The sequence below is a fragment of the Eleutherodactylus coqui genome, chromosome 2 (assembly GCF_035609145.1).
Source record: "Eleutherodactylus coqui strain aEleCoq1 chromosome 2, aEleCoq1.hap1, whole genome shotgun sequence".
NCBI lineage: Eukaryota > Metazoa > Chordata > Amphibia > Anura > Eleutherodactylidae > Eleutherodactylus > Eleutherodactylus coqui.
Genome location: NC_089838.1, coordinates 83597738 through 83624813, shown reverse-complemented (window position 1 = coordinate 83624813; position 27076 = coordinate 83597738). Strand labels below are relative to the sequence as shown.

The 27076-nt window shown below is 41.2% G+C and overlaps 1 protein-coding gene across 1 annotated transcript in view; it reads right to left on the bottom strand.

Moving 5' to 3' along the window:
• RAD50 (RAD50 double strand break repair protein) overlaps window positions 1-27076 on the bottom strand; it is a 97393-nt gene that overhangs the window by 11782 nt on the left and 58535 nt on the right. The window contains exons 17-23 of the mRNA XM_066591148.1: window positions 24686-24879; window positions 12795-12905; window positions 8424-8516; window positions 8226-8339; window positions 5363-5490; window positions 4331-4555; window positions 595-680 (exon numbers count right to left, since the gene is read on the bottom strand). Coding sequence (XP_066447245.1) covers window positions 595-680; window positions 4331-4555; window positions 5363-5490; window positions 8226-8339; window positions 8424-8516; window positions 12795-12905; window positions 24686-24879 — 951 coding nt within the window. The remainder of the gene's footprint in view (window positions 1-594; window positions 681-4330; window positions 4556-5362; window positions 5491-8225; window positions 8340-8423; window positions 8517-12794; window positions 12906-24685; window positions 24880-27076) is intronic.

Genomic DNA, 27076 nt, shown 5'->3' with positions numbered 1-27076 from the left:
TAGTGTCGCCTCCTAGGGCAGTAGCTATATCCCATGGTTTAGGCTGTGGCCCCCAATGAACGTGACGAGAAAGAGATTTTACGGTAAGTTATACCAAAAATATCTGTTTGTGCTACATGGCACATCGCTGCATCACTTCCAAGAAGTACTTTACTCTGTAAGATTTTTCTTTTTTCCCTCCCACAATTCTCATTTCACGAGTGCATTTGTATTATTACAAATTAAATTACATATACCGAGAAAACAATCATCATTATATTGGGCCTATAACGTGCAACTGGGAAATAACCAGTATTTTTTGTTCCAACACAATAGTTTACTTTACTGTAACCAGCCATACTGCTCCGTTTTTTGTAGATGTGTCATCTCATTTAAAATTGACATATGTTTTAAAATGTCTCAAGATTGGTGATAAATGTGCCCAACATAACCGCATGCTCTGTGCTGATGTGACCAGCCGTTCCATCGCTATGGCTAACATGACACGTCCCACTCCTACCTCTGTCATGTCTCTCTATCCAGATATATGCTGAGATTTTATATAACTGACTTAAGGTGTAATGCCACCAAGCATACTAATATATAAAAGAGTACCCTGTCCTCTGTATGTACTGCGCCAAAGATCGCGAATAATCTTATTTATTTCTTCCATTTTCATGCCGTGAAACTTCATTATAGCTCTGTAAGAACCACAGGTAAAAAATGGGTTAAAAAAACTATTAAAATGGAATACATAAAAGTAATTTCTTGCAGATATTGTCATATCTAACAAAATTAACCTGCTTGGTATAATATTCCTATGGTTATATTTTATTTTTATAAGCAACCAGCAGTCTAAATTATTTGGTTTGGTCATCAAACGCATCGAGTGCAGATGCACTTGTGCGCTAGTCCTCATCGAGGCCCCCGAGGAGAAGGCAGAAAGGGTTTTTTAACCCTTTTAAAAACCTCCAACCTCCAACCTCCCAGGATTCTACCTCAGACAGAATGAATCAGATCCGAAGAGTCATTTGCGCGTGTGTGTGTATATATTATATATATATATATACACACATGCACATATATATTATATACATATACACACACACACACACACACACACACACACATGGATATGGGCAATTTTCACTTGAAAGAATACCATAACAGGATGAGTGGAGAGATAAATAAATACTTAAATAGTCACTGATAAGGGAGTGAAGGTTTTATGGTCCCTGAATTAGTGTTAGGGGGTCACCAGGCCAGCAGTATTATCAGTGCTATAGATGCGTCAACAGATGGTTAAATTCTTCAAGAGGATTCATGCATGAATGGGAAGTATGAGACATCTATAGCACAGAAATCACTGCTGGCCTGGTGGCAGTATCCCGACATAGGATTAGAGAAGAAGAATACTGAGATTGAACGCTCCATAACAGGAAAAAGCAGATCTGGCTGGCTGGAGGTGACGTGACCTGGGGGACTGGAGGAGTCAGGAGAAGATTGGCGAGGAGAAGATACGGTAAGAAGACTGCATAAGGAGGAATAGGTAAGTATTGATTTTTTTCTAATTACAGAACCCCTTTAACGGAAAATCAACTGCAAAATCTACTAAAATCAGAGGTGAGGGGGAACACAAAAACATATTTAATTGGAAAATAGCCAAAAATGCAATACCTGATGAAGTGCCGGCCTTATTGTGCCTGCTCTGCACTTCATCAGGTATTGCATTTTTGGCTCTTTTCCAGTGAAATATTCAAAATCTACTAACATTGATTACTCAGCAGTTTTCCTTCATCTAAGTTTTCATTTATAGTTAAAGCATAGGTTCACTACAGAAGATAGTCAAGACAGACACAATGTAGGACAGATACAGGGAGATATACAGAATCAGGATATCTCATCCATTTAGAACTGGTTGACCACAATTACTGACAAACGTATTGCAGAAGGCATACATGAATAACAACCAAACATGCTATGTACTAACTAACCCATGATACAAGTGCTTCAGCAATTAATCATAACTCAAGTGTATTACAGACATAAGGACAGAGAAATTCTGTCTATCGTTCTATGAAATGGCTGAATGAGCCATCTCTGCTTGCAATATGATACGGTCATTTAGCTTGAAATTAAAGAGGTCCTAATTCAGCACATTCTCACCCTTAACTGGAGACAGAAGGTGGAAAACCCCAGCAGTTTACCATCAGGGCCAACTAAACACCTTCAAGCTGCCACACACTGAAAAACCAGCAGTGATAAATGTAAGACAAGTCACTAAAACAAATTATATAGATGGAAATAAGAGTAATACATGGTTAATCCAAAACAGTTAAACATCCACATTTATAGAAAATATGGAATCTTTGAAAATTTAACTCCTTGAGGACGCAGACATTTTTTATTTTTTCAAATTTATTTTACCCTCACTCCTCTTTTTAAGAATTTTGTTTTTCCATTAAGGCAGTTGTCTAAGAACTTTTAGCGGGAAGAGGACTATTTATCAATGCTATCACTTAACCCCTTGAGTGGCACACCCGGAAATTTTCCGGGACGAGCTCCACTGCTCATAGCGACATAGCCCGGAAGATTTCCGGGCTATGTATCACTATGGGAGCTGCAGAGCACAATGCCACAAGCTGTGACAGTGTACTCTGCCTGCACGGACCCACAGAGAACAAAGCAAGGGCTTTGAAAAACCAGCAGAAGATATTGCCGATATGCCGGCAATCTCCTGCTTTGTTTACAGGTTGCCATAGAGACCATTGGCTTGTCAGAAGCAAGCCGATGGTCTCTGTGGCAGGGAGAGCTTGATGCTTGGCTGTGAGAGGAGAGCTAGGTACCTGCTCTTACAGCAGAGATCAGAGAAAACCTCCGATCTCTGCTGTGTTAACCCTTTACATGCGGCAGTCTATGTGACTGCAGCATGTAAAGGGCTGTCACTGCAGCATGTAAAGGGCTGTCACCATCGGACCCCCGGAATGTGATCAGGGGGTCCTGATGGGTCCCTGTGGAAGTCCCCTAAAGGGACAAAAAATAAAAAAATAAATAAAAATAAAAAAATAGTTAAAAAATTATAAAAACACTTGTCTCCCTTTACTTTGTAAAAAAATCAAAAATACAATCACACATGTGGTATCCATGCTTCGTAATGACCCAGAGAAGGACGTTAATACATTATTTAACCCCTTAATGACATGGCCCCTTTTTTTCTTTTTTCCCCATTTCTTTTTTCCTCTCCCCTGTTTGAAAAAAATCACAACTTGTCCCACAAAAAACAAGCCCTCATATGGCCGTGTCAATGGAAAAATGAAAATGTTATGGCTCTTGAGACGCAACTGCAAAATTAGTTGAAATTCAATGATTAGACCATTTTAAAAAACCTGCCCTGGTGGGCACGACAGGGTGGTAAGAAACCCGCCACTCAAGGGGTTAATGGAGCATATAATGTAGTGAAAAACTAAAAAATTAAACTAAGGTGGAATGAAATAAGAAAAAAATGCAAATGCAGCATATTTATTGAGGGTGAGCGGTGGGAGGGGGTGTCTTGTTTTAATCGGCAATAGTGACATAACTTTATTCTGTGGTTCTGTAGGATTACAACAGTATCAAATGGATCCAATCTTTTGTTGTTGTACCACTTTGGAAAAATAGAAAAATCTTTAAAAAAAATAATTTTCTGGTCGCTATATTCTGACCGCCATGACTTCTCTTTATTTTTCTGTCATTGTAGCTGTGTGAAGTTTTGTTTTTTGCAAGATGAACTGGGATTTCTATGGGTACCATTTTGGGGAATATACATCTTTTTGATCGCTTTTTGTTACATTTATTTCTTGGAAGCAGGGTGGCATTGTTTTTTTTTCTATTCTCACAGCATTCACCGTACAGAATAAATAATGATTTGATAAATCGGACTTTTATAGATGCAGCAATACTAAATGTTTCAGGGTTTTTATTGTTAAACTCTGTAGGGTGGATATTGCCAAGGGGTTCATGTGTTCTGATAGATCTGTCTAATGCTAGAATAAAGATGGCTAGATATCTTTTAAAAACACTTTGGAAAAACAAAAAAATCATTAAGCTAATCAGGTAAATATGTGAGTACGTTAGAAATTAATATGAACACATCAGAAGCATTTATAGCGATCTGTAAAACCAGACGACCCAGAAGAAAGGGCCGACAAATATCTTTATTATGTGCCCTAGAAAAAAGACCCCGTGAATTTATAGGCTTTTGGCAAGGCTGACGTCAATGTAAGCCTCCGCCATAATATCAGATCCATGTTGTGTTTTCTGCATAACTACTGTATAACAATTCCTCACGGTATACTGAGGTGTGATTACTTACTGGTCCAAAGTCTTGTAATAAATATCCAGGTCTTTGTTGGCCAGCTCTGTAGTCCTCATAACAATCATCATCTCTCTGTGCTTTTCTTCAGCATCTTTGTACTGTGGTTCACGCAGTTCCTTCTTAAAACGCATTATTTCATCCTCGTACCCCTTCTGTCGGCCAATGGCCAAGCTATGGCTTGTTTTCAATGTTTCAATTTTGTCTTCAAACTCTTGATGTTCGCTGAAAAGTAAATAAAGAGAAGAGTTTTCTACCACTTTTTTATCTCCGAGTTTCGCATGTTGAACTTAAACATAAACTACAGGTCTTCTTCAATTAGAAAACATGGAACGGTGGAAACTCCCATAGAATACACCTTTTGTACATCAAGGTTATTTCTTTTAAATGGAAGAAGCTGAAATGTTAAATACAGTACAGATGTATTAATAAGAAATGTGTTTTAATATAAATTGTAAAGTTAATTATTTTATAATTCATTAGCTAATGAAGTTGGCCATACATGTAAATACCCAACATGTACAGTGACCTCACATTCTCCATCGCCACCAAAAGCAGATTTCATGGGAAAGTAGGACCCCAGTGTTAAAACCCTTTGTTCCAGCGGGATTAAAGCCGCTGCCAGAGGGGTGTTGAAGTGGCCATTTCCTTCTCCCCGTTGAGATAACCACGCATGCCTGGCCAAACTTCCAAGGTGAAGGATATCCAATTGTGAAATATCTGGGAGCAATGTGAGGTGGATACTTTTTCTGTCTGCTTTACGCACCAACATAAGAGTGGGGCAGGATGTACTGTACTACTGACTGAACAGCTATAGATCAGTAATATACACACGACTATACAGATATATACAGAGACCATCCTGCATACCTAGTGCTCAATCTATGTAAAATGTTTGAAAATGGATTTATATTTAAAAAGGTATAATTTACTAAAAAAAAAAAACATAAAATTAAAAACTTACTGTGAATTGCATAAAATGTATTAACTGCAGTCATCAAGCAATAAATGAAAACCCCAAAGCATACTTACCGTCTAAGCTGCCCAGCATTCATCTGCCCCATCTCTTTTAATAGTTTTTCTCTCTCCACTTCAACCTTCTTAAGTTCTTCCATTCTTTTTCTAAGAGTTAGATTGTCTTGGAGACATCGTTCCTGTATCTAAGTACATGGGAAACATCATTAAACCACCTCCCGCTGCTTTATTGAAAAGCATTTTTTCTAAACTTTTATTAGAACACGTTTAAAAAAAATAAATAAAGTTTAATATTATACAATTTAAGTGCAGCAAAGTTGCTTTATAGGCTCTAATTAAAGGGGAAATGGGTGTAGATTCCGAATGAAGGAAATCTTAAAAGGTGCTTCACATGAATGTAAGTATATGTTACACAGTGTCAGAACATGACGTGCTAGCACTCTGTAGAGCGGTCTGTGCAGCTGCTGGATTGTCCTTGTGATCCGCTGCATGGATGAGCTGGTGTAAACACAACACAAGAGAGCTACCTGTAGGTTTGTCTGTGCAGCCCAGATAGCTCCCTGCTTCTTTGTACATGTTGTAGCAGCCTGCAGAGGCAGAATGTCAACATACTGGGGCTGATTTACTATTAGAAGTAAAATCTTACTTTGTGTAAAATCCATTTCTCGTCACGTTTGGGTATAACTCTTGCAACTACAAGGCGGACACTAGGCAAAGAAAGAGTTAGTCCCTCCAACCAGCTATACCCCTCCTGCAATCACTGAACTAAATCTGTTTGTATGCAAGTAGTAAGAGAGAACAAATTAATACATGAAGGGGATCAAGTGGTTTGTAATGGACAGGCAAGGGTAGGACCCAAATTTCTAATTCACATAACAATCTACACATACATGCTTAAAAACAATTAAATATGAGAGGAAATGTACGAGTGCTGTCGTGGAGGCTTCCTGAAAACTGGATTAGCGGTAAGACTAAGCTTCCTTTTACCCTTCGTCTTTATGGTAGAACCACCTGAGAAGTACAAATGAAATCAAACCAGGAAGGAAATACTACAGTAATGACTTTATGTCTGAAGGCTAGGTCTTTATAGACTAGATGTTCGGGTAAATCATGTTTGGAGAAGGTATGTAATCTTTTCCATACTGATGCTTTACAGAAGCAGAGGCCTGTTCTGCCCACAAAGTGGACATGGCCCTGGTAAAATGGGCTTTAAGCTCTTCCGGGATTGGTTTATTGAATGCTTTATAGGCCTCAAAGATGGCTAGATGAATCCATCTGGAAATAGAGCTCTTAGCTGTCTTTTTCCCCTTGTTGCAACCCAAAAATTGTATAAACAAATCAGGGGTAAGGCAATCTCAGGTGGCGCTGTCGTGGAGACAAGGGATGAAGGAAGAATCTGGAAAGCCAAGAAGAGCTGCAGAGCAGGAAGGTCTCCTACGGACACTAAGCTAAAATGGATTTAGCCCAGTGCCTGCAATTGGGATATAGCTGGTAGGAGGGACTAACTCTTTCTTTGCTTAGTGTGCACCTCTTAGTGGCAAGAGCTGTACTCAAGGTTTTCGGTGTCCCCCCAATGACACGGATGAGAAACGCAGATTTATGGTGCAAATTGCACCAGTAAACTATCTTACATGGTTTGCACTGCATTTATCATGTGTTTTCAGATGATATCAAACATTTTTGACGACTCTTCCAATAAATGGGAGTGGCTTTGTGAAAAAGGGTCAAACATTTTGCTACAGTTTCTGGTTTAACTCCTTAAGGTCCAAATACCATAAATTTACAGTGCTTGGTAAAAATATGGTGCAAAATTAAAGCTGTAATCAAGCTGCAGCAAGTTGGGTCCTTTGCTGTTTGTGACAGCTGAGGACCCAGAGTAGAAGGCAGAAGCTGTTTTCAATGAGCGCTAGAGAAAGTGGAAGTGTTACTTCTGCTATTGGACCAGGCAATCACGTGAAAGTCTATATAAGAAAATGACCCACCGACCCATCTAAGACAAAATGAGGAACCCATTCCTAAACTTTATTTTAGGTTAAATATACTAAAACAACTACTAAGTAAATAAATCATTTTTTAAAAACCATTTTACCTTTAATAAAACAAAAAAATTAAAAAGTCAATGATAAAAGATATTTAAAAATAGATCTATGTGTCACGGAAAAGAAATGCAACAAAAATAATCCTGGTAGCTGAAGAAAAAAAAAAAATATGGCAATAAAAGACATCCCATGGGTAAAATCCCTAAAAAGGGTCTAGTCCTTCAGTGTTCTCTTTCACGCGCATGGAAAAAATGCAGATGTGGGTGGCCCAATAAAACTCAATGGGCTAACAGGCAACTACATATAGCAGTCACGGATGCTTTTCTTAGTCCCCTGGCTGCCATATTTAACAGTCGGCATATATGACAGCATTATGGAAGTCCGCACCTTACCTTTATTTTGAACACTTAGATGTCATGATCACTACTAACAGCAACATCTAAGTGGTTAAACTACTGAGATCAGATGTATTTTTAATCTGTGTCATTACAGTGGGAGGCTGATATATATCGTCCTCCTGTGAGTGATGGCGAGTGCACTATCTTTGTGCCTGCATCATCACTATAACCATACATTTATGGTACTGGTCTTTAAGTTGGCTTAAAGCTTGATAAATACATGCCGTGTGACACCAAAGAGTTAGAAACTTCTAATTTTCAGGATCTAATACCAATTAGACTTGAGTTTTATTTCGGCGTGCTGACACCTGTAACAGAGTATATGCACATTAGTGAAGAAGTTTTCTGTTTTTATGATGGAATATCAGGTTAAAATTATGCACGAGAAACAACACAACAGGGATGAGTGTAGTATACTATGCTAGCACACACCTACCTGCCATATACTAGTATAAAAGTAATGCCAAGTGACTTCCCACTTACTTTTTGTGTGTCTATATCCTGTCTAACGGTGATCATCTCTTTATTAATTCTTTCTTTCTGCTGCTCACAATCATTTAGTCGAGCAATTAAGTCCTGCAGCTCAGCATCCTTTTGCTGTAAAAAAAATATATATATGTAATTACTTTACAGAACATTCATTAAGAGTTTGTTAGCGGATTTTCAATTCAGGTGAAGTACCTCTTTGAATTCCTCTCGCCCATCATTTATATATTTATCAATATCTTTCATAAGTAAGGTGATTTTTTTCACTTTTTCTTTAACGTCATTGAGCTAGGGAAAAAAAGGAACACATAAAATATTACAGAAGATATTACATAAGAAATCTTGAGGAAAAAAAAATGTAGTAGGCGAACTAAAACTGAATATACTCTGTGAATTTCCCATTATCTAGCACGTCAATGGTCCCAAAGATGCTGGATTATCAAATTTTTTCTATGTAGATGGATAGAGTGAACTTTACAATGCTACCGGTATTTTAAATAAAGTGAATGTGTGTAACTGTAACACATTCTTTAAAATGTATCAGCATTTTTTTAAATGCACAGAATAGGCGATTATAAGCATTTCTTTAACAGTGTTAGAAGCCTTTTCTGTACATTTTTAGTACAAAGTCCTTCTTCACCTATGCAGCTAGGTGAAAATGGTGCAGTGGTAATCCTGAGAGGAGGATGGTTTTCTGACCTTTGTCATAGTCTTAATGAAGGATTCTGCAAATCCTTGGGCTCTCAGGACAGCGGCTTCAACTGTCACATAGTTAAATGAAGCATGGACAAACTTGGGTGGAAGAAGGTTCCTTGTAAGAGATCTTCTTGAAGAAAAAGGCATCACGGAGAGTTGACGAGCAGCTCGACAAGATCTGTTTATCTTGCGCATAGTCTAATCTGGAGCGATGAGCATCACTGGAGGGTCTTACATTATGATCTTCTTGAGAAGTTCTGAGAAGGGAGGAAAGGCCTATGGAAACTGGGAGTTGGTTCAGAAAATTACGAGGACATCTCCCACTCAAGCCTAGGGGTCATGAGACCTGGACACAAAGGTTGGAAGCTTGTGATTAATTCTGGATGCCATCAGATCGATGTCCAGGTGACCCCATCTTTGGCAAAGAGCTTGAAAGAGGTCAGGATGTAACTCCGATTTTCCTGGACTGACTGTCTCCCTGCTCAGAAAGACAGTTATCCACTCCTGTTATGTGGACAGCTGAGAGCGCTGGAAGATGGGCTTTTTTCCATGTTAGGATCTTCACTGCTTCTACCATGACAACCATGCTTTGGGTCCCGTCCTGATGATTTATATATATGTGCAATGATTGTTGCATTGTCTGTATGGACCCAAACTGGGAGACCAGTTCACTAGGGTACAAAGTGTTGAGGTGACATGAGAATGGTCTGAAGTTCCAAGACATTTATTGGGAGAGTAGACTTCCTGACAATCCAGGTACCTTGTGCTGTTAATGACCAATAGTCAAAATGGCTGGGGTGCATGAGGAGTACCTGCCACCGTAGAGTCAGAAACTAGCAGTCCAGATGTATCTGAGGAAAGTCCAACCACCACAGAAGGGAGTATTGAAGCTGCCATGGTAGAGGGACTTCTTGTTCCAGAGAGTCCACAGATTTGTTCCACCGGACAGTCTGTGTAAGAATTGGCTGAAAAGAATTGCTTCAAAAGGAGGAGAACATCAGCCCCAGGACCCTCATGCAGTGACAAATGGTCACAGATTTCAGAGTTTGCAGAGAGCGCACCTTTATCTGAAGATGCTGTTTCTGTGCCGGGAGTAGACAGTTAGTACGATCCAACCTGTCTATGATGGCGATGGAAACTTTAGTGAGGTCCAACACAGCACGTGACAGGGATCATATGCCCATTCCGGTTTGGCAGCCGATGGAAGTTGGATGGCAGGGGTGGCTGTAGGCGGGTCGACGGCAGCATGCCTCGGTGGAAGACAGTTTTGACATAACTGCTCAGACTGGCTGCATGAAAATTTGGTATTGCAGCGAGAGCTAGCAAACTGTGTGGCTGGGGTCTTTCTGGAGCCTTCAGCTTTGGAGTCGGACATGGCTATAACTGCCGCAGACACCGGTGAGTAGAGCACTGCCATAAGACATACTGCTAGCGGCACTGCAGGAGGAGCAATGTGGAAGGGGAGCTAGCTGCCAGGCAGAGTATACCTAATCCAGAATGGGTCTAGAAGAAGTAGTGCTGGAGTGCCACATACTCACTGTGAGAAGGAAGAATCATCCTGGAAGCACTACTGGTCTCAGCCTGCAGTAGCTGAGACCCACTGCATGTAGCAGAGGACCTGACAGTGGGCCTTGTGGTGAGAATAGGGCAGGAACCAATCACAAGATGGTGTGGTAGGACACAAAATAGGGATTGGAGGAAGAAAACTTACGAGGCCTGGGCTGCTGTATTGCTGCGAGGTGGGTGGGAGGTTCTCTGTTCTTTGTCATGCTAGCCTTTTTCATTTCGGTCCTGTGCTACATGCAGTAGGTCTCAGCTACTGCATGCCTCCAAAGCAGGAATGCCACTGCCGTTCCCAAAGGCAAAAGCCGGAGGGAAAGAGAAGAGGAGATACCTGCACCCTGCAAGACACCAGGGGAACAGTGGTAATTAGGTCCCAGGGAAGCTAGGCTAGAGTTGGAGGCTGGCAAAGATAATGGTTGTAGTAGTGTCGGTGGGTGGATGAGAAGAGGATGGGGAGTGATGGGGAGCTAAATACTCTCCTATGAGGAAAGATATACTTACCTTTCTGCAGTAGAGAAGACATACCTTCAGAAGTTCCAGCAGTGTATGCCCCTGTGCTCGCCTGCCTTTAATACAGTGCTCCATTTTAGGGGGCCAGTATGGCTGGCAGGACAGGATTAAACTAATAATTGACTGTACCACCTTGCCTTCTGAGGGTAGGGTGGGCAACAGAGTGGTTGACACCAGTCTTTTCGTCCTCCTTGGAATAACCGGAAGAATTAGTGCCAGCCATTTATTCTCAAAGTCCGGAAGGTCACAGCTAAAAACCGATGAACAAAGAGGTCTGCCTCCTACAGACACTAAGCTAAAACTGATTAGCTTGGTGCCTGCATGAGGGGTATAGCTGGTAAGAGGAGCTAACACTTATTGGTTTAGTGTTTGCCTCCTAGTGGCAGTAGCTATACCCATGGTCTTCAGCTGTCCCCCCCCCCAATAACATGAATGAGAAATGCTTATAATCACCCATTTTGCAGGTTTTAAAAAATGTAAAATGCAGATACTCTTTAAGCTCAAAGTTATATGGAGATTAATTTCAGAATACATCTTCATAGGGGTCACAGTTCCCTTCTTCTGAGACTTAGCTATAATTATGACTGTATGAAGGGATTTGGAGTTATCTGCACTCCCCACTGGGTTAGCACGACTTTCACTGAACTCATTGAGAGCTGTATAAATCCTACTCCTACTGGCTAGTACAGGTAAAAGGAACTCCAAAAACTAAAGGGGTTTTCCAGCCAAAAAGTATTGATGTCCCATCCTCAGGATGGCTCATCAATAATTAATGATCAGGCACCTGCTGCACAGGATCTGCAGCGATCATCTGACTGTTGGGCCTACTGTCACTGCAGTAGGCTGCATGTGCATCACAGGAGATGGGAATGGTAGTGGCTGAACTGGCTTCACACCTGTTTAAATCAATGGCAGCTGAATCCGGCTATTACTTTTCCGCCTCAGATGCCAAGGATGGTCTTGAAAGTGCAATAGCTGCTTCAGCTCCCATTGAAATGGGGGTGAAGCCAGCTATGCAAACTTCTGCAGTGACAGCCGCCCAAGGCAATCACATGATTGCCAGGAATCCCATGCAGCGGGTCCCTGATGATTAACCATTGCTGGTCTATCCTAAGGATTAAACCCCACTCCAGCAAAAGCATTTTTTCCCATCACCGCACCCTTTGCTTGATTGTCTATTACAATCTGAATGTCTCCCATGTATATTGCACTCACTTCAGTGCAGTGCAATCCAGCAAATTTCAGATGGTCACAATGAGATCCCTTGACCCAACTGAGGCGGAGTCCAGGAATTTTCAGATAGAACTGAACAAGGTAATACTAACAGACTTCTTTACATCGGGGGACTGGTTACATAATGAATGATTAAAAAGAAGGAACAAGAAAGCAGTAGGGCGGTTCAGTCATGGGCCCCTTCAAACCACATGTGCACATAGCCGTGGGGTTTTCTGCTCTTTTGGTATACATGCAAGTAGGCCTATCATTAAGGAATAACCAATTAGTGATGCTCTAAGCCCCATTCATATGGCATAATTTAACCAAGGACATGATTTTACCATTTAACTAAATGCCATGGAAATCACGGTGAAGTTTATATGGAGTAGATGTTTTCATTTGCAGATTTTGAAGTCTGCATTGTGAAAAAAAAAATCAATGTGTCAAATCTTGAAGCTCCATTGACTGGGGCTAATGCCATATACCATATGAAAGAGGCCTTGCATTGCTTAGGTGAGTATTGTACTCAGAACTATCTAATGATACAAGTATAGCTTGTGATTATAAAGCTGTGCCAGGTACCCTTTCTTGTGCCGCTCTGTTGCTAGACTCTTTTCTCTCCACAGTTTCCCGTTTCTCATGCTGTAGTTTTTCAAGAGTTGTTTCCAATGGGAAAACTTGCTCTTTGGCTTCCTGAACAGAAAATGACATTTTATTCATTAAAACTTTTGTATACGGCAATTATGTTACATGCAGGAGCATTGCTGGGGTCAGGCAGTTTAAAGGACAATGGTATACTTCAAGAACAGACATGTAGATATTCAGAAATATTGAACACACACACAGATACTGGTTATCATTAGTGTTGTAAAGATGGCTCTGGAGGACGTAGCGCTGATCTGCTCTAACTACACGGATGGGCAGGCCAAAGCTGGATGTGCTGAGACAACCCAATTTGTGATCAGCTGCCCTGGTGCTGAGGACACTGGAATGACTTTATGAAGGTCTGCACTAAGGGGCTGAGTAATGGAACCAAGATAGAAGTAGGATGAAATCTTTGCTTATCTTATTTTCCACAGACTTTGCCCTGTAGAAAAAAACCTATATGAAAGAGTAATGTATTATCTTTAGGAGTAATTGGTAACCACAAGGCAGTTTAAGATGAAGTAAATGAAGATTTACTATGTAGACATCGTTATTAACATAGTCACTATTCTTAGAAGGCTGCACACTTATCGGAGCTCTGCAGAGCACTAGCAATACTGCAGAATACAGAAAAACCACATCCTCCCGGGTGGTTTGATGTCACGCTCCTGTGCCCTACGTTCTATAGACAAATCAATTTTGACCACTAAGAAGATATAAAATAGAATTCAAAAAATTAAAATTCTATTAATCCCTTAAGGACGTTGCGCCCCCCCCCCCCCCCCCCCCCATTTTCGGGGTGTACTCCCCCCTTTAAAAAATCCTAACTCCTTAATTTATCCATCGACGTCGCTGTATGAAGGCTTGTTTTTCGCGGGACGAGTTGTATTTTTCTATGGTAATATTTAATGTACCATATAATGTACTGAAAAACTTTAAAGAGATCTAAAACAAAATTGTGCCATCTTTGTCTTGTTTGTACGGTGTACACACTGCAAGAGAAATGACATAACTGTATTCTATGGGTCAGTATGATTACTACAATACCAAATGTATATATATATTTTTTTTTGCTGTACTACTTTGATTTTTTCCTAAAGATATTTCATTTTTCAAAATTATTTTCTGCTACTATAACGGTTTTATTTTTCCGTCGACATAATTGTGCGAGGGCGCAATTTTTGCAGGACATCCTGTAGTTTTTGCTGGTACCATTCTAGAGTACATACGAGTTTTGGTCACTTTTTATTAAATTTTTTTCTTGAAGACAAAGTGACCATAAAAAAATGCAATTCCGGCATGGGTTATTTTTTCTAAGGACGTTCACTGTGCGTAGTAAATAGTGCGTTCCTTTAATAGATTGGACTGTCACTGATAGCCGGCCTCCCATTGCAACAGCAGGGGTGCATCGGAGCAGCGATCGCTGCATGGGAAGGGTTCAGAGAGGGAGCATGCTCCCTCTGTGAGGTCATCAGACTCTTACAATATTAATCTTAAAGAGCCTGACTGGTTGCCATGGCAACAGGACGCCAGCTAGCAATGTCCTGTATTGCCTGTGCCTATGATCGCTGTAACAAGCAATAAGGCATTGCAGGAGAGAAGACCTTCAATGCCTTATCATAGCGATCCTATGATGTAAGTTCCCCACAGGGACACAAATGGTGTAAAAAAAGATAAAAATAATGTAAAGAAAAAAAAAAAGTAAAAAACATCCTCTTTTTTATGCTTTTTCTCATATTGGCATAAAAAAAATAAATAAAATGCCACGTATTTGGCGTCGTCATTTCTGTAACGACGCGTACAATAGGTTGAACACGCTTTTTATCCTACATGACAAAAAGCGTAAAAAAACGCAAAATACGAATAAAAAATTTAAAGGACTTTGAATGAAGAGATTTTAAAAAAGGATTTTTATTGCAGAAAAGTGGAAAACCCCCCCAAAAATTATATATATATATATATATATATATATATAAAAGAATTTTGGTATCATTGTAATCGTACCGGTCTGCAGAAAAAATGCATTGTATCATTTATGCTGCATAATTAACGCTGTAAAAAAAATCAATCCATGGAAAAATTGATGCCTTTTCTCTCCCTATCATAAAATAAAAGTTTTACAATATGGTCTATGTACCCAAAAATGGCAGGAATAAAAACTACAGTTCACCACAGAAAAAACAAGCCCTCATATGGCCATGTTGATGGAAAAATAAAATGTTATGGCTTTCGAAAAAAGGAGGTAAAAATCTGCCTAAAATTGTTGCATCCTTAAAGGAGATGTCCCGCGCCGAAACGGGTTTTTTTTTTTTTAAACCCCCCCCCCGTTCGGCGCGAGACAACCCCGATGCAGGGGTTAAAAAAACCACCCGCACAGCGCTTACCTGAATCCCGGCGGTCCGGTGACTTCAATACTTACCGCTGAAGATGGCCGCCGGGATCCTCCGTCTTCGTGGACCGCAGCTCTTCTGTGCGGTCCACTGCCGATTCCAGCCTCCTGATTGGCTGGAATCGGCACGTGACGGGGCGGAGCTACACGGAGCCGCTCTCTGGCACGAGCGGCTCCATAGAAGACTGCTGAAGACCCGGACTGCGCAAGCGCGGCTAATTTGGCCATCGGAGGCCAAAAATTAGTCGGCTCCATGGGAACGAGGACGCTAGCAACGGAGCAGGTAAGTAAAAAACTTTTTATAACTTCTGTATGGCTCATAATTAATGCACAATGTACATTACAAAGTGCATTATTATGGCCATACAGAAGTGTATAGACCCACTTGCTGCCTCGGGACAACCCCTTTAAGCCCAAAATACTCCATGTCCTTAAGGTTTTAATACCCATAGGGTACAAGAACCTGCAAAGCGTTGATCACTCCTGCAGTAGGATATAATGCCATAGTATTACCTAGTACCATGTTCTGACAGGCAATCTATGAAGCCACACCACAGGCATGGCTTCACAGGCAATCTGCAATGGTGGCCCTGGGACCTTTCAGAAGGCCCCTGGCTGCCATAGTAACCGCAATGCACCCCGCGATTTAATTGAGTGGGGTAGTGCGGAACCCCCGAGCATCGATTGGGGCATTTAAAGGGTCAACAGCTCTGATCAGTGCATTGTATGGAGGGGGGGGGGGGGGGGGGGGAATCGACCATCAAGGGTCGATCCCCTTCCATACAAACCCCGAACCTCCAGGACGTATATGTACGCCCTGTAGTGTTAATAGAATACATAAAATATTCCATGAAATGTGCAATGTTAAGTGCTTGGACTGGTCCTCTTCTAGTACTACTAGCACTTTCTATATAAAACTGAACATTCCAGTGCAGTTATAATATAATAAACACTGTCAGAGCTGAATAGCTGTATTACAACCTAGCAATCCTTTGTCATTAGGATTGCTCTAGTGGCTGTTATGAGTAGTCATTCTAGGGACAGTCACAGTAAAGTTACCAAGACTTGCAGACTACCGCTTCCCTCTAGTGGCAATATAGGGGAAGTGCTGATCTAAAACGGCGCTGATGTTTTTTTTACAAGTATTCCTCTCCTAAAAAATCTATATCTCAAAGACATTAGAGACATCAAAATACGACAATCTCCTCTATACCTCCCTGCCTGAAAGAGCTCTTCAATGGACCCATCCACTTACTTTAAATTAGCCAATAAACCTGAAAGACTCCTAGCTACAAGACAAAAGAGAATTAACTCAGCATACTCCATTAGATCAGGAAGCTGAACCTGCACCTCTAATGGCCCATTTACACACAAAGATGATCTTTTGAGCGATCATTTTGCATCAACTACTAATTGGTACTAATGCCAATTAGTAGTTTATTAGTGCATGTGAGCCACAGGGAGCTGTATTCAGAGAAGAGTGGGTGGTCTGTTCTCTGAATACATTCCCTTTGTTCTGCCGCTGGGCTGACAGCTGAGACAATGTTATCAGCGCTCCCCGGGCAGAACACAGCTTGAAGTCCCTGCTATCAGCTCTTCAGCTAAGCAATGGATTTTATGGCGAACATAAAGTCATCCTTCGGCAGAAAAGTGAAAGAGGGGCACATTTACACGCAACGATTATCGCTCAAAAGATGGCTTTTGAGCATTGTTTTAAAATCGATAATCGCTGCGTGTAAAAGGGCCTTAACCCAAATAAAATTGAACAAACCTTTCAGTAGTTTTACAGTGACTTGCATAAATGAACCCAGCAAAACCCTTCTGTCCCTCTAGAATTCCTTAAACTAATTCCTCTTCCAAAACTCAACACAAACTATTATCAATTAAATCAACCTATCACTGAAGAAGAAGTTGAAGAGACTATTAAACACCTTAACCTAGGCAAAGCTCCTGGTCCAGACGGCTTCACAGCGCTCTACTACAAAATGTTTAGCACCTCTCTTTCACCCTTTAACACACTTATACAATGGAATATTATCTGGTAAAGACATACCTGAAGAACCTTTATATGCCCGCATAACAGTCATCCCTAAACCAGATAAAGATCAAACCTCTCCAAAAAACACTTTTCACACACACAAAAAGCCCCAATGTTAGCTCTAGCACTAGAGACTGAAAAGCCTTTGCCAGCCTTTCATCGGATTACCTCTTTGCAGTCTCAGAAAAGGAAGGAACTCAAGGGACCTCGTAGGTTACAGCATTGAGATCTCTATACTTCCCCTCATTCTGTGCAATTAAACCTCCCCTCCTCCAGTTCAATATCCATACAAAGAGGCCCAAGACAAGGCGCCCCCTCATCCCCTGCTCTATTAGCAATGGAACGCTTAGCAGGTCTTAGTAGAAATAAGCCAAATATCTCAGGTATCACAAACGGGAAACGGCAATATAAGATCAGTCTCCTGGCAGACGACATCCTTCTCACCCTTTCTAGGCCTCTTGTCCACGGGGAAAATCAGGCCCGCTACGGATTCTCCATGGAGAATCCGTAGCGGGTCCCTCCTGCCCCGCGGACATGATGCTAAAAAATAAGAATAAACGTACCTGCAGCGGACCGTGCGTGTCTTCCTTTCGGCGCGGCCGGATCTTCTTTCTTCGGCCCAGCGGATGTACTCGGCACGTCGGCTGCATGCCGCGGGCATGCGCCGGGCTGAAGAAAGAAGTTTACGGCCGCGAAGGAAGGAAGACATGCATCACCCGAAGCAGGTGAGTTTAATTCAGGCACGGATCTCCTGTGGATCCGGACGGCTTCCATAGGCTTTAATAGAAGCCTGCGGGAGCCGTCCCCACGGGAGAACCGCGCCTGAATGGAGCATGTCCGGATTTTTTCCTGCACACGGGACCCGCGCCTGTAGGGAACAATGATATCCACAGGTATTTAACTACCAGCGGGTGTCTAATGCATCCCTATGGGAAAAACGCTGCGGATTTAAAATCGGAATTTGCCCGTGGCCTTGAGGCCATAGGCCTCATGTCCACTAGCTAAATGGAATTGCGGATTCCACAGCGGATTTTCCCCATAGGGAATCATTGGCCATCCGCAGTCCATTAAATTGATTTTTGCACCCGCGGATGGCATTTTAAAAGAATTGCGCTTTTCACGCGTGGGAGAAAAACCGCGGCATGCTCTATTCTGCCGCGGATCGGCAACATTGCTATCACATTGATAGCAATGTGTGCGGATATCTGCATGCAAAAAAAATACCATTTAAAGCAAATCCGCGGCAGATTCTGCGCGGATTGTATTTTTCAAGTGGACATGAGGCCTTACTCCTCTACTTCTCTCCCAAATTCAATAGTGATGCTGGATTCCTTTGCAGCGGTATCTGGTCCAACGGTCTTCACACTCCTTCACACATGCAAAACCCATAGAGCTCAGTTTTGAGTTCCAAGCTCCCTTACACTGCATTACATATTTAGGTATCAAGATCGCCCTTTCCTTAAAATCACTATATAAATGGAACTATCCCCCTTTAGTTAGCCCTCCTAAATCTGACATGAAGAGGTGGGATTGACACTATTTCTTGGATAGAGCTAGAGTTAAATGGACACTATTGTCACCACTTCGCTACCTTTTTAGATGCCTCCATATTAATGTCGCCCCTACGGATTTGAAAGATATGCAACAGGCAATCTTCCGTTTTATCTGGAAAAACAAAAAATACATGTACTACCACAGGCGTGTGGGCGGTCTCTCGGTTCTTAATTTGCAAAAATATTTTCTAGCTTCCCAAATATCACAAATTCCGGTTATATTTGCAGGTCCTAAAGCCCCACTATGGGTGGAACTAGAAGCTTCCATTTTCAACCCCAGTCGAATTTATACAGCACCTCTCACCTTTAACCCATCACCTTTTCCTTATCTGGAGCAAACAAACTGCTTTAAGCACTCGCTGATGTCAGTCTAACCTCCGATATTACCTATTATTCTTAATCAAGCTTTTGCACCAAGTACCCTAAACGATGGGCATCTCTGGTGGCGAAAAAAAGGTCTAACTACTTCACCATTTGATGCCACAATACAAACTCCTTACCCTACAATGACTTCTATAAAAACACTCCCACTCCAAGACAGCTTTGGTTGGAGAGATCACAGATTTAAAAAGTTTCATTTGATCCCCAATACAACTAACTTCATCTCCCTTTACCCCCACTGCTTTTGAGAGATTGGGTATATGGTTACCCCTTCAACCTAGTGTGATCTCCCTCCTCTATGCTATCTTGAAACAACCTCCACAAGAAGTTAAGCTCCCTTTTATGAAACGTTGGGAGTCGGACCTAAATAGATCTGTCTCTCTAGCTCAGTAGAAACATTGCTGAACGTTCGTATCTAAAGGTAGCCATCAAGTGACATTGGCTGAAACCTCATCTATCTATATATATAAAGACGAAAGCTCTCACTGACTCACTGACTGACTCGCCAAAAGTTCTCCAACTTCCCGATGTCGTAGAAACATGAAATTTGGCACACGCATAGATTATCTCCAAAATAGGAAAAGTAATTGGGTCCCAACTCGATTATTCAATTCTAGCGCAAAAGAATTGGCGTCGAGATTTTACGTACGTAATCTAAATCTCTCACTTCCCGGTGTTATAGAAACTCGAAATTTGGCACGGGCATTGATTATGTCATAAATAGGAAAAGCTAATGGGTCCCAACTCCATTATTCAATTCTAGCGAAAAAGAATTAGTGTCCAAATTTTACGTGCGGAATGTAATTTTCTCACTTTCCGGTGTCATAGAAACAGGAAATTTGGCACGAGCATTGCTTATGTAATAAATAGGAAAAGCTAATGGGTCCCAACTCCATTATTCAATTCTATGCACAAAAGAATTAGCGTCGAAATTTTACGTGCGGAATGTAATTTTTTTCACTTTCCGGTGTCATAGAAACGGTAAATTTGGCATGAGCATTGATTATGTCATAAATAGGAAACGCTAATGGGTCCCAACTCCATTATTCAATTCTATGCGCAAAAGAATCAGCGTCCAAATTTTACATGTGGAATGTAATTTTCTCACTTTCCGGTGTCATAGAAACAGGAAATTTGGCACGAGCATTGATTATGTCATAAACAGGAAAAGCTAATGGGTCCCAACTCCATTATTCAATTCTATGCGCAAAAGAATTAGCGTCCAAATTTTACGTACATAATCTAAATCTCTCACTTCCCAATTTGATGGAAACATGAAATTTGGCATGAGCATTGATTATGTCATAAATAGGAAAAGTTAATAGGTCCCAACTCGATTATTCAATTCTAGCGCAAAAGAATTGGCGTCGAAATTTTACGTGCGGAATCTAATTTTTTCACTTTCCGGTGTCATAGAAACGGGAAATTTGGCATGAGCATTGATTATGTCATAAATAGGAAAAGCTAATGGGTCCCAACTCGATTATTTAATTCTATGCGCAAAAGAATTAGCGTCCAAATTTTACGTGCGGAATGTAATTTTCTCACTTTCCGGTGTCATAGAAACGGGAAATTTGGCATGAGCATTGATTATGTCATAAATAGGAAAAGCTAATGGGTCCCAACTCGATTATTCAATTCTATGCGCAAAAGAATTAGTGTCCAAATTTTATGTACGTAATCTAATTCTCTCACTTCCTGATGTCATTTTATATAACGGAAACGTCGCATGGTTGCCTCCCCGTGGTGTTTCCTGGGTAACGCAGAGAACTATGCAAAATGGTGAACATATGTTTTTCCTCGGTATCTCTAAAGTAACCACGACTTCATAAGATTTTCCGTGTGAACACCAGATAAACACCAGTACCAAATTAACTCGGGCGAAGCCGGGTATATCAGCTAGTATATATATATATATATATATATATATATATATATATAAAGACGAAAGCCCTCACTGACTGACTGACTGACTCACTAACTGACTGACTCACTAACTGACTGACTCACTCACTGACTGACTCACTCACTGACTGACTGACTGACTCACTCACTCACTCGCCAAAAGTTCTCCAACTTCCCGATGTCGTAGAAACATGAATTTTGGCACAAGCATAGATTATCTCCAAAATAGGAAAAGTAATTGGGTCCCAACTCGATTATTCAATTCTAGCGCAAAAGAATTGGCATCGAAATTTAACGTACGGAATCTAAATCTCTCACTTCCCAATGTGATAGAAACATGAAATTTGGCACGAGCATTGAATATGTCATAAATAAGAAAAGCTAATGGGTCCCAAGTCGATTATTCAATTCTATGCGCAAAAGAATTAGTGTCCAAATTTTACATACGGAATGTAATTTTTTCACTTTCCGGTGTCATAGAAACAGGAAATTTGGCACAAGCATTGATTATGTCATAAATAGGAAAAGCTAATGGGTCCCAACTCGATTATTCAATTCTATGCGCAAAAGAATTAGCGTCCAAATTTTACATACGGAATGTAATTTTCTCACTTTCCGGTGTCATAGAAATGGGAAATTTGGCACGAGCATTGATTATGTCAGAAATAGGAAAAGCTAATGGGTCCCAACTCGATTATTCAATTCTAGCGCAAAAGAATTGGCGTAGAAATTTTACGTGCGGAATGTAATATTTTTTTACTTTCCGGTGTCATAGAAACGGGAAATTTGGCATGAGCATTGATTATGTCATAAATAGAAAAAGCTAATGGGTCCCAACTCGATTATTTAATTCTATGCGCAAAAGAATTAGCGTCCAAATTTCACGTGCGGAATGTAATTTTCTCACTTTCCGGTGTCATAGAAACGGGAAATTTGGCACGAGCATTGATTATGTCATAAATAGGAAAAGCTCATGGGTCCCAACTCCATTATTCAATTCTATGCGAAAAAGAATTAGCGTCCAAATTTTACGTACGGAATATAATTTTCTCACTTTCCGGTGTCATAGAAACGGGAAATTTGGCAGGAGCATTGATTATGTCAGAAATAGGAAAAGCTAATGGGTCCCAACTCGATTATTCAATTCTAGCGCAAAAGAATTGGCGTAGAAATTTTACGTGCGGAATGTAATTTTTTCACTTTCCGGTGTCATAGAAACGGGAAATTTGGCATGAGCATTGATTATGTCATAAATAGAAAAAGTTAATGGGTCCCAACTCGATTATTCAATTCTATGTGCAAAAGAATTAGCGTCCAAATTTTACGTGCGGAATGTAATTTTCTCACTTTCCGGTGTCATAGAAACGGGAAATTTGGCACGAGCATTGATTATGTCATAAATAGGAAAAGCTAATGGGTCCTAACTCCATTATTTAATTGTATGTGCAAAAGAATTAGCGTCCAAATTTTACTTACATAATCTAAATCTCTCACTTCCCGGTGTCTGAGGGTCTAAAAATAGGAGCCAGACTAAAGAGGTGTCGTTTAAAGGGGTGTAAAAAGTAGCCATGGTGACCCAATAAAACATGGAATGGAGAGCCGCTTAGTAAGGACCAGTATAAGCAAATAATGGCCCACATTTACTAAGGATGCTTTTACACGAAACGATAATCCATAAATTCTCCCTAAATGGCTCCTCAAACTGATTTAGAGGCTGTAATCTGCTTGGAACGACATCATATTTCTGGTGGACATGCCCAATTGCGAAATCCCTTTGGAGACTTGTCTCCTGGCTGACAAATCCTTAGGACAGTCTCACACAGGCGTTTTTTTGCGTTTTAAGCTGCATTTACAGCGCAGCGCTGAACGCTGTCAATCACTACCATTGATTTCAATGGGGCTTCTCAGACAAGTATTAAAACGCAGCGTTTTTCAAGCGCTGTCTGTTCTATTTTCATGCATTTCTGTGTTTTAAAATGCGATGCTTTGCCCATTGAAATGAATGGGGCGCGTTTTCAGCGCAGCTTTAGAATGTGGTTACCACGTTTTCAGCTGGGTTTTTTTTTTTTCAGTTCTGGGGTCAGCTTGTTTGGCTGCGTTTATAACTGTGCTGAAAACGCAGTCAAACACTGTCAAAAACACATGTAAACACAGCTGAAACGCAGTAAACGCTGTGTTAAAAAAACCTCACTCACATAGACGTTTCCAGAAACGCTGCGTTTTTCAACGCTGCATTTACTGCAGATTCAGCCCGGTTTCAGCAGCGATGGCACAGCTGAAATCGCAGCCAAGGATGCTTAAAATAAAAATCAATACTCACCTAGCAGCTGCTGTCCGGGTCCCGGACGCTGATCTCTGGCGCTGCTCCGGGCTTCCCCTGCACTGACAGATGATCTATTGCTGTAAGAGAGGTTTGAGAACCCCACCTCCAGCAATAGATTGCTGTGATTGGACAGTCAATGAATGGCTGTGATTGGGCATCAAGCCAGCGCCGAGAACCAATCACAGCAATTCTCAAACCTCGCTTACAGCAATAGATCTGTCAGTGCAGGGGGAGCCTGGAGCAGTGGCAGGGACCAGCGGCCGGGATCCGGACAGCAGCGGCTAGGTGAGCATTGATTTTTTTTTCATCTAGTGTAGCTAGGACTGATTTTCGGGAGAGGGCTTATATTGCAAGCCCTCCCCCCGAAAATCGGTGTGCAGTTAACTCCAAGTTTTGCTGCGTTTCCAGCAGTGATGAAACCGCTGCCCATTCATTTTAATGGGCGACACAGGGCTGAAAATGGTCAAAAATAGAACATGCATCGCTGTCAAAGCGCAGCGTTGAAGATGCTACATTTTCAGGTTTGTGTGAGCAGCCCCACTGAGATGAATGAGTGTGTTGTGCAGCGTTTAGCACAGCGCTAAACACTGTACAAAAATGGCTGTGTGAGGGAGGCCTAAGCAACAACATAAACTCTCTCTATATGTATGGCAGATAGGATTTACATTGCCACTCAATGGCTATCACATACTATTCCAATTAACACAAATCATGCTGGAGTTTCAAGAATGAGGTTATATGAAAAACTGTCAGCTATGAGAAGACAACATGGATGTGTTCCATAAGACTTGGATTCCATTATCTATATACCTTGATATACCCGGTCTTTCTCTGCTTATTGTTTTGAGTTACATTTACTATTTGTTATATACTGTTAAACCCCCGGCGAGGGGAACTTTCTAAATGCATAGCTTGTATAAATGACCAGAAAACCCAATAAAACTAATTGAAACAAAACTTCTAGGACATGTTTTTTCTTTCTGCGCTAAATAGTACAGCAGGCTCCACTATTCAGCAGCAAAACAGGTGACCCTGAACCTGCATGCCGTAATACAAAAGGACAAATATCTGACATGTGTTGGACTGAAACCTAGAGGAATTTTAAGATGAAGGTTTGAACACTTTTCCTGGTATACATTATATTAGATGTATGTCTGAAGCGTTAAGTTAATACACCCTCAGGCCCCTTATTTACATATCAACACCTATTCAGCATTCACAGCTGGTAGAAAACCTTGCCTTAATCTCCCTTGACAAACACTGCAGCTCAGTAGTGAGTTCAACATTCTGGTCCTCCAGTTGCTGCCGACGTTGGAGCCTGCTAGAAATATTAAGTTTTTCCTCCCTCAATTCGTTGGCTGAACTCCTTAGTTGCTGGACTTGATCTTGGTGGTCCTGTATCCGCTTGCGTAACAGCTCAATTTTACCTGAAACTGGAAGTTGAAAAGGGACAATAGACTTGACTCCACAAAAGAAAGTGTGTTAAACAGAATGTGACCGATCAGTCGATAGTAGAAAAAAAAAATCCTAAAATCCTGCATTTTCACACTGTCCACAGAGCCCAATAATAGGCAGATGCTTCTTGATCTGTAGAAAAAGCTTCCCAGCAGTGATCTGACTCCTTTTACACTGGTTGACAGTCGAATAAATAACTGCAAGAGCGCCGACGTCACGGTAGGATTGTCAGTGCTCATTCAGAGCGTTTATACTGTGAGACAACCTCTTTGAAGTTAAATATGTGGCGCTATCTGCAGGCAGCATGTAATACCCCATTTACACTGATAGATGATCACTCAAAAATTGCTCAAATGACAGTTTGAGTGACAGTTTTGAGTGATCATCTTTGCATAGTCTATAGTAGCTAATTAGCTACTTAAAAGCTATGCAGGCAAAGCGGGACACCGCCGCTATCACTCTGCGAACAATACAGTTGTTTTGCATAAGCAAAAAGCTGCATTGTTCTCCGGGCTTACAGCTCGCATAGCGCTGTGAACTACTAGCGGGACACGAGCTGAAAGAATCTTATCAGCGCTGCCGGCTGTGACAACAATCTGCACCGCTGATAAGAGTTCACTGCTCAATTCTAGAAAACTAGAATTGAGCAAGGAACGAATCGTGCACAAAAACTGCACAATGTCCTTGTATTTAGACACAACGGTTATCGTTCAAAAGACTTTGAGCAAATTTTGAGCGATAATCGTCATGTCTAAATAGGCCTTTAGAAAGGAAGGAAAGTGGAGTAGGAGTTTGTACAGTAATTGTTACTTTAACCTCTTAGTGACCAAGTGTGTTTGCGCCTTAATGATCAAGTCAAATTTTGAAAATCTGACATGTGTAACATAGAATAACTCCGTAAAGGTTTTGCATATCCAAATATATATTTCCAGCTGTTGAATTTATTCTGGAAGCACAATAGAAAAACTTTAGTTTTTTAAAAAATTACTTAGCAGACATATGAATTTAACATTAATTCTTAGCATATTGAGAAACATTTGGTTTTCCTATACCAAGGCAAGATTGCAAAGGCTCATAGGTATCAGAATGATAGATACCCCCACAAATGACGCCATTTTTTTGGCAATTGTGTAATTTTAAAAACTGTTTTTTTGTACAGCACACATATGAATGAAGACTTGCATCCCCCAAAAAATAGATACCACTGTTTGTCCTGTGTTCAGAAACATATGCACTGTAGCCCTAATCTGCTTATTGGACACATGGCTAGGCCTGTAATGGAGGGAACATCATTGGGCCTGGAATTTTTTCAGTTGTGCCCTTAAAGCCACATTGCTCACTTGTAGAGCCATCAAGGTGCCAAAACGATAGAGCGCCCCCCACAAGTGACCCCATTTTGAAATCTAGACCCCTTAGCCCATTTATCTAGGCAATCTGACTCCACAGTTTTTTGCAAAAATTATTATAAAGCATGTGAAAAATAAATAAAATATTTTTTTTTCCAGAAATGTCACTCTCATGACAGTTTCATTTGTTTAAAGCAAGGAAAACTATGGAGGCGCACCCCAAATTTTATACCACTGGTTTTTCTGTGTTCAGCAATACCCATATGTGTTATAGGACACATTGGATTTCAGGGCACAACTGAATAAATTCCAGGCCGCATTGCACTCCTGTGCAAAAAAATATGACTCCCTAAAAATAATCCCTCCACCCAGTGGTAATTACAGGGGCTGGTTGGGATGGGAACATGGGGCAATAAAACCGGGTATCCCTCCTCCTCCCATGCTTGCTGGAAACCCGGGTGTAAAAAGTGGTGCTTTGTAAACCTGCATACCTCCTCAGAACTCAAAAAGCTTGCTGAGGTGCGGTGGTCTCACACAGAAGGCGCTCAACAAGCTGCTCCTGGAACTGCAGGAAGGCCAACGTTCCCGGGGCTGTAAACTACGTAGGTATTACAGGTAGCAATTTGAATAATACTGGGCTCACATGGCCGTATGTGGAATCCGCTTGTGGAGGCACCCAGCGGATACTGGCTGTGAGCCTGGCCGTGATGTAATGTATTGTGCATAACTGCGTACTCGCACAGGCGGTCATGCGCAGTACATCTTTTGTTGTTTGTATTCCTCATGCCATCGCTTAGCGATGAATCGGGTACCAGCAGCCAGTACACAA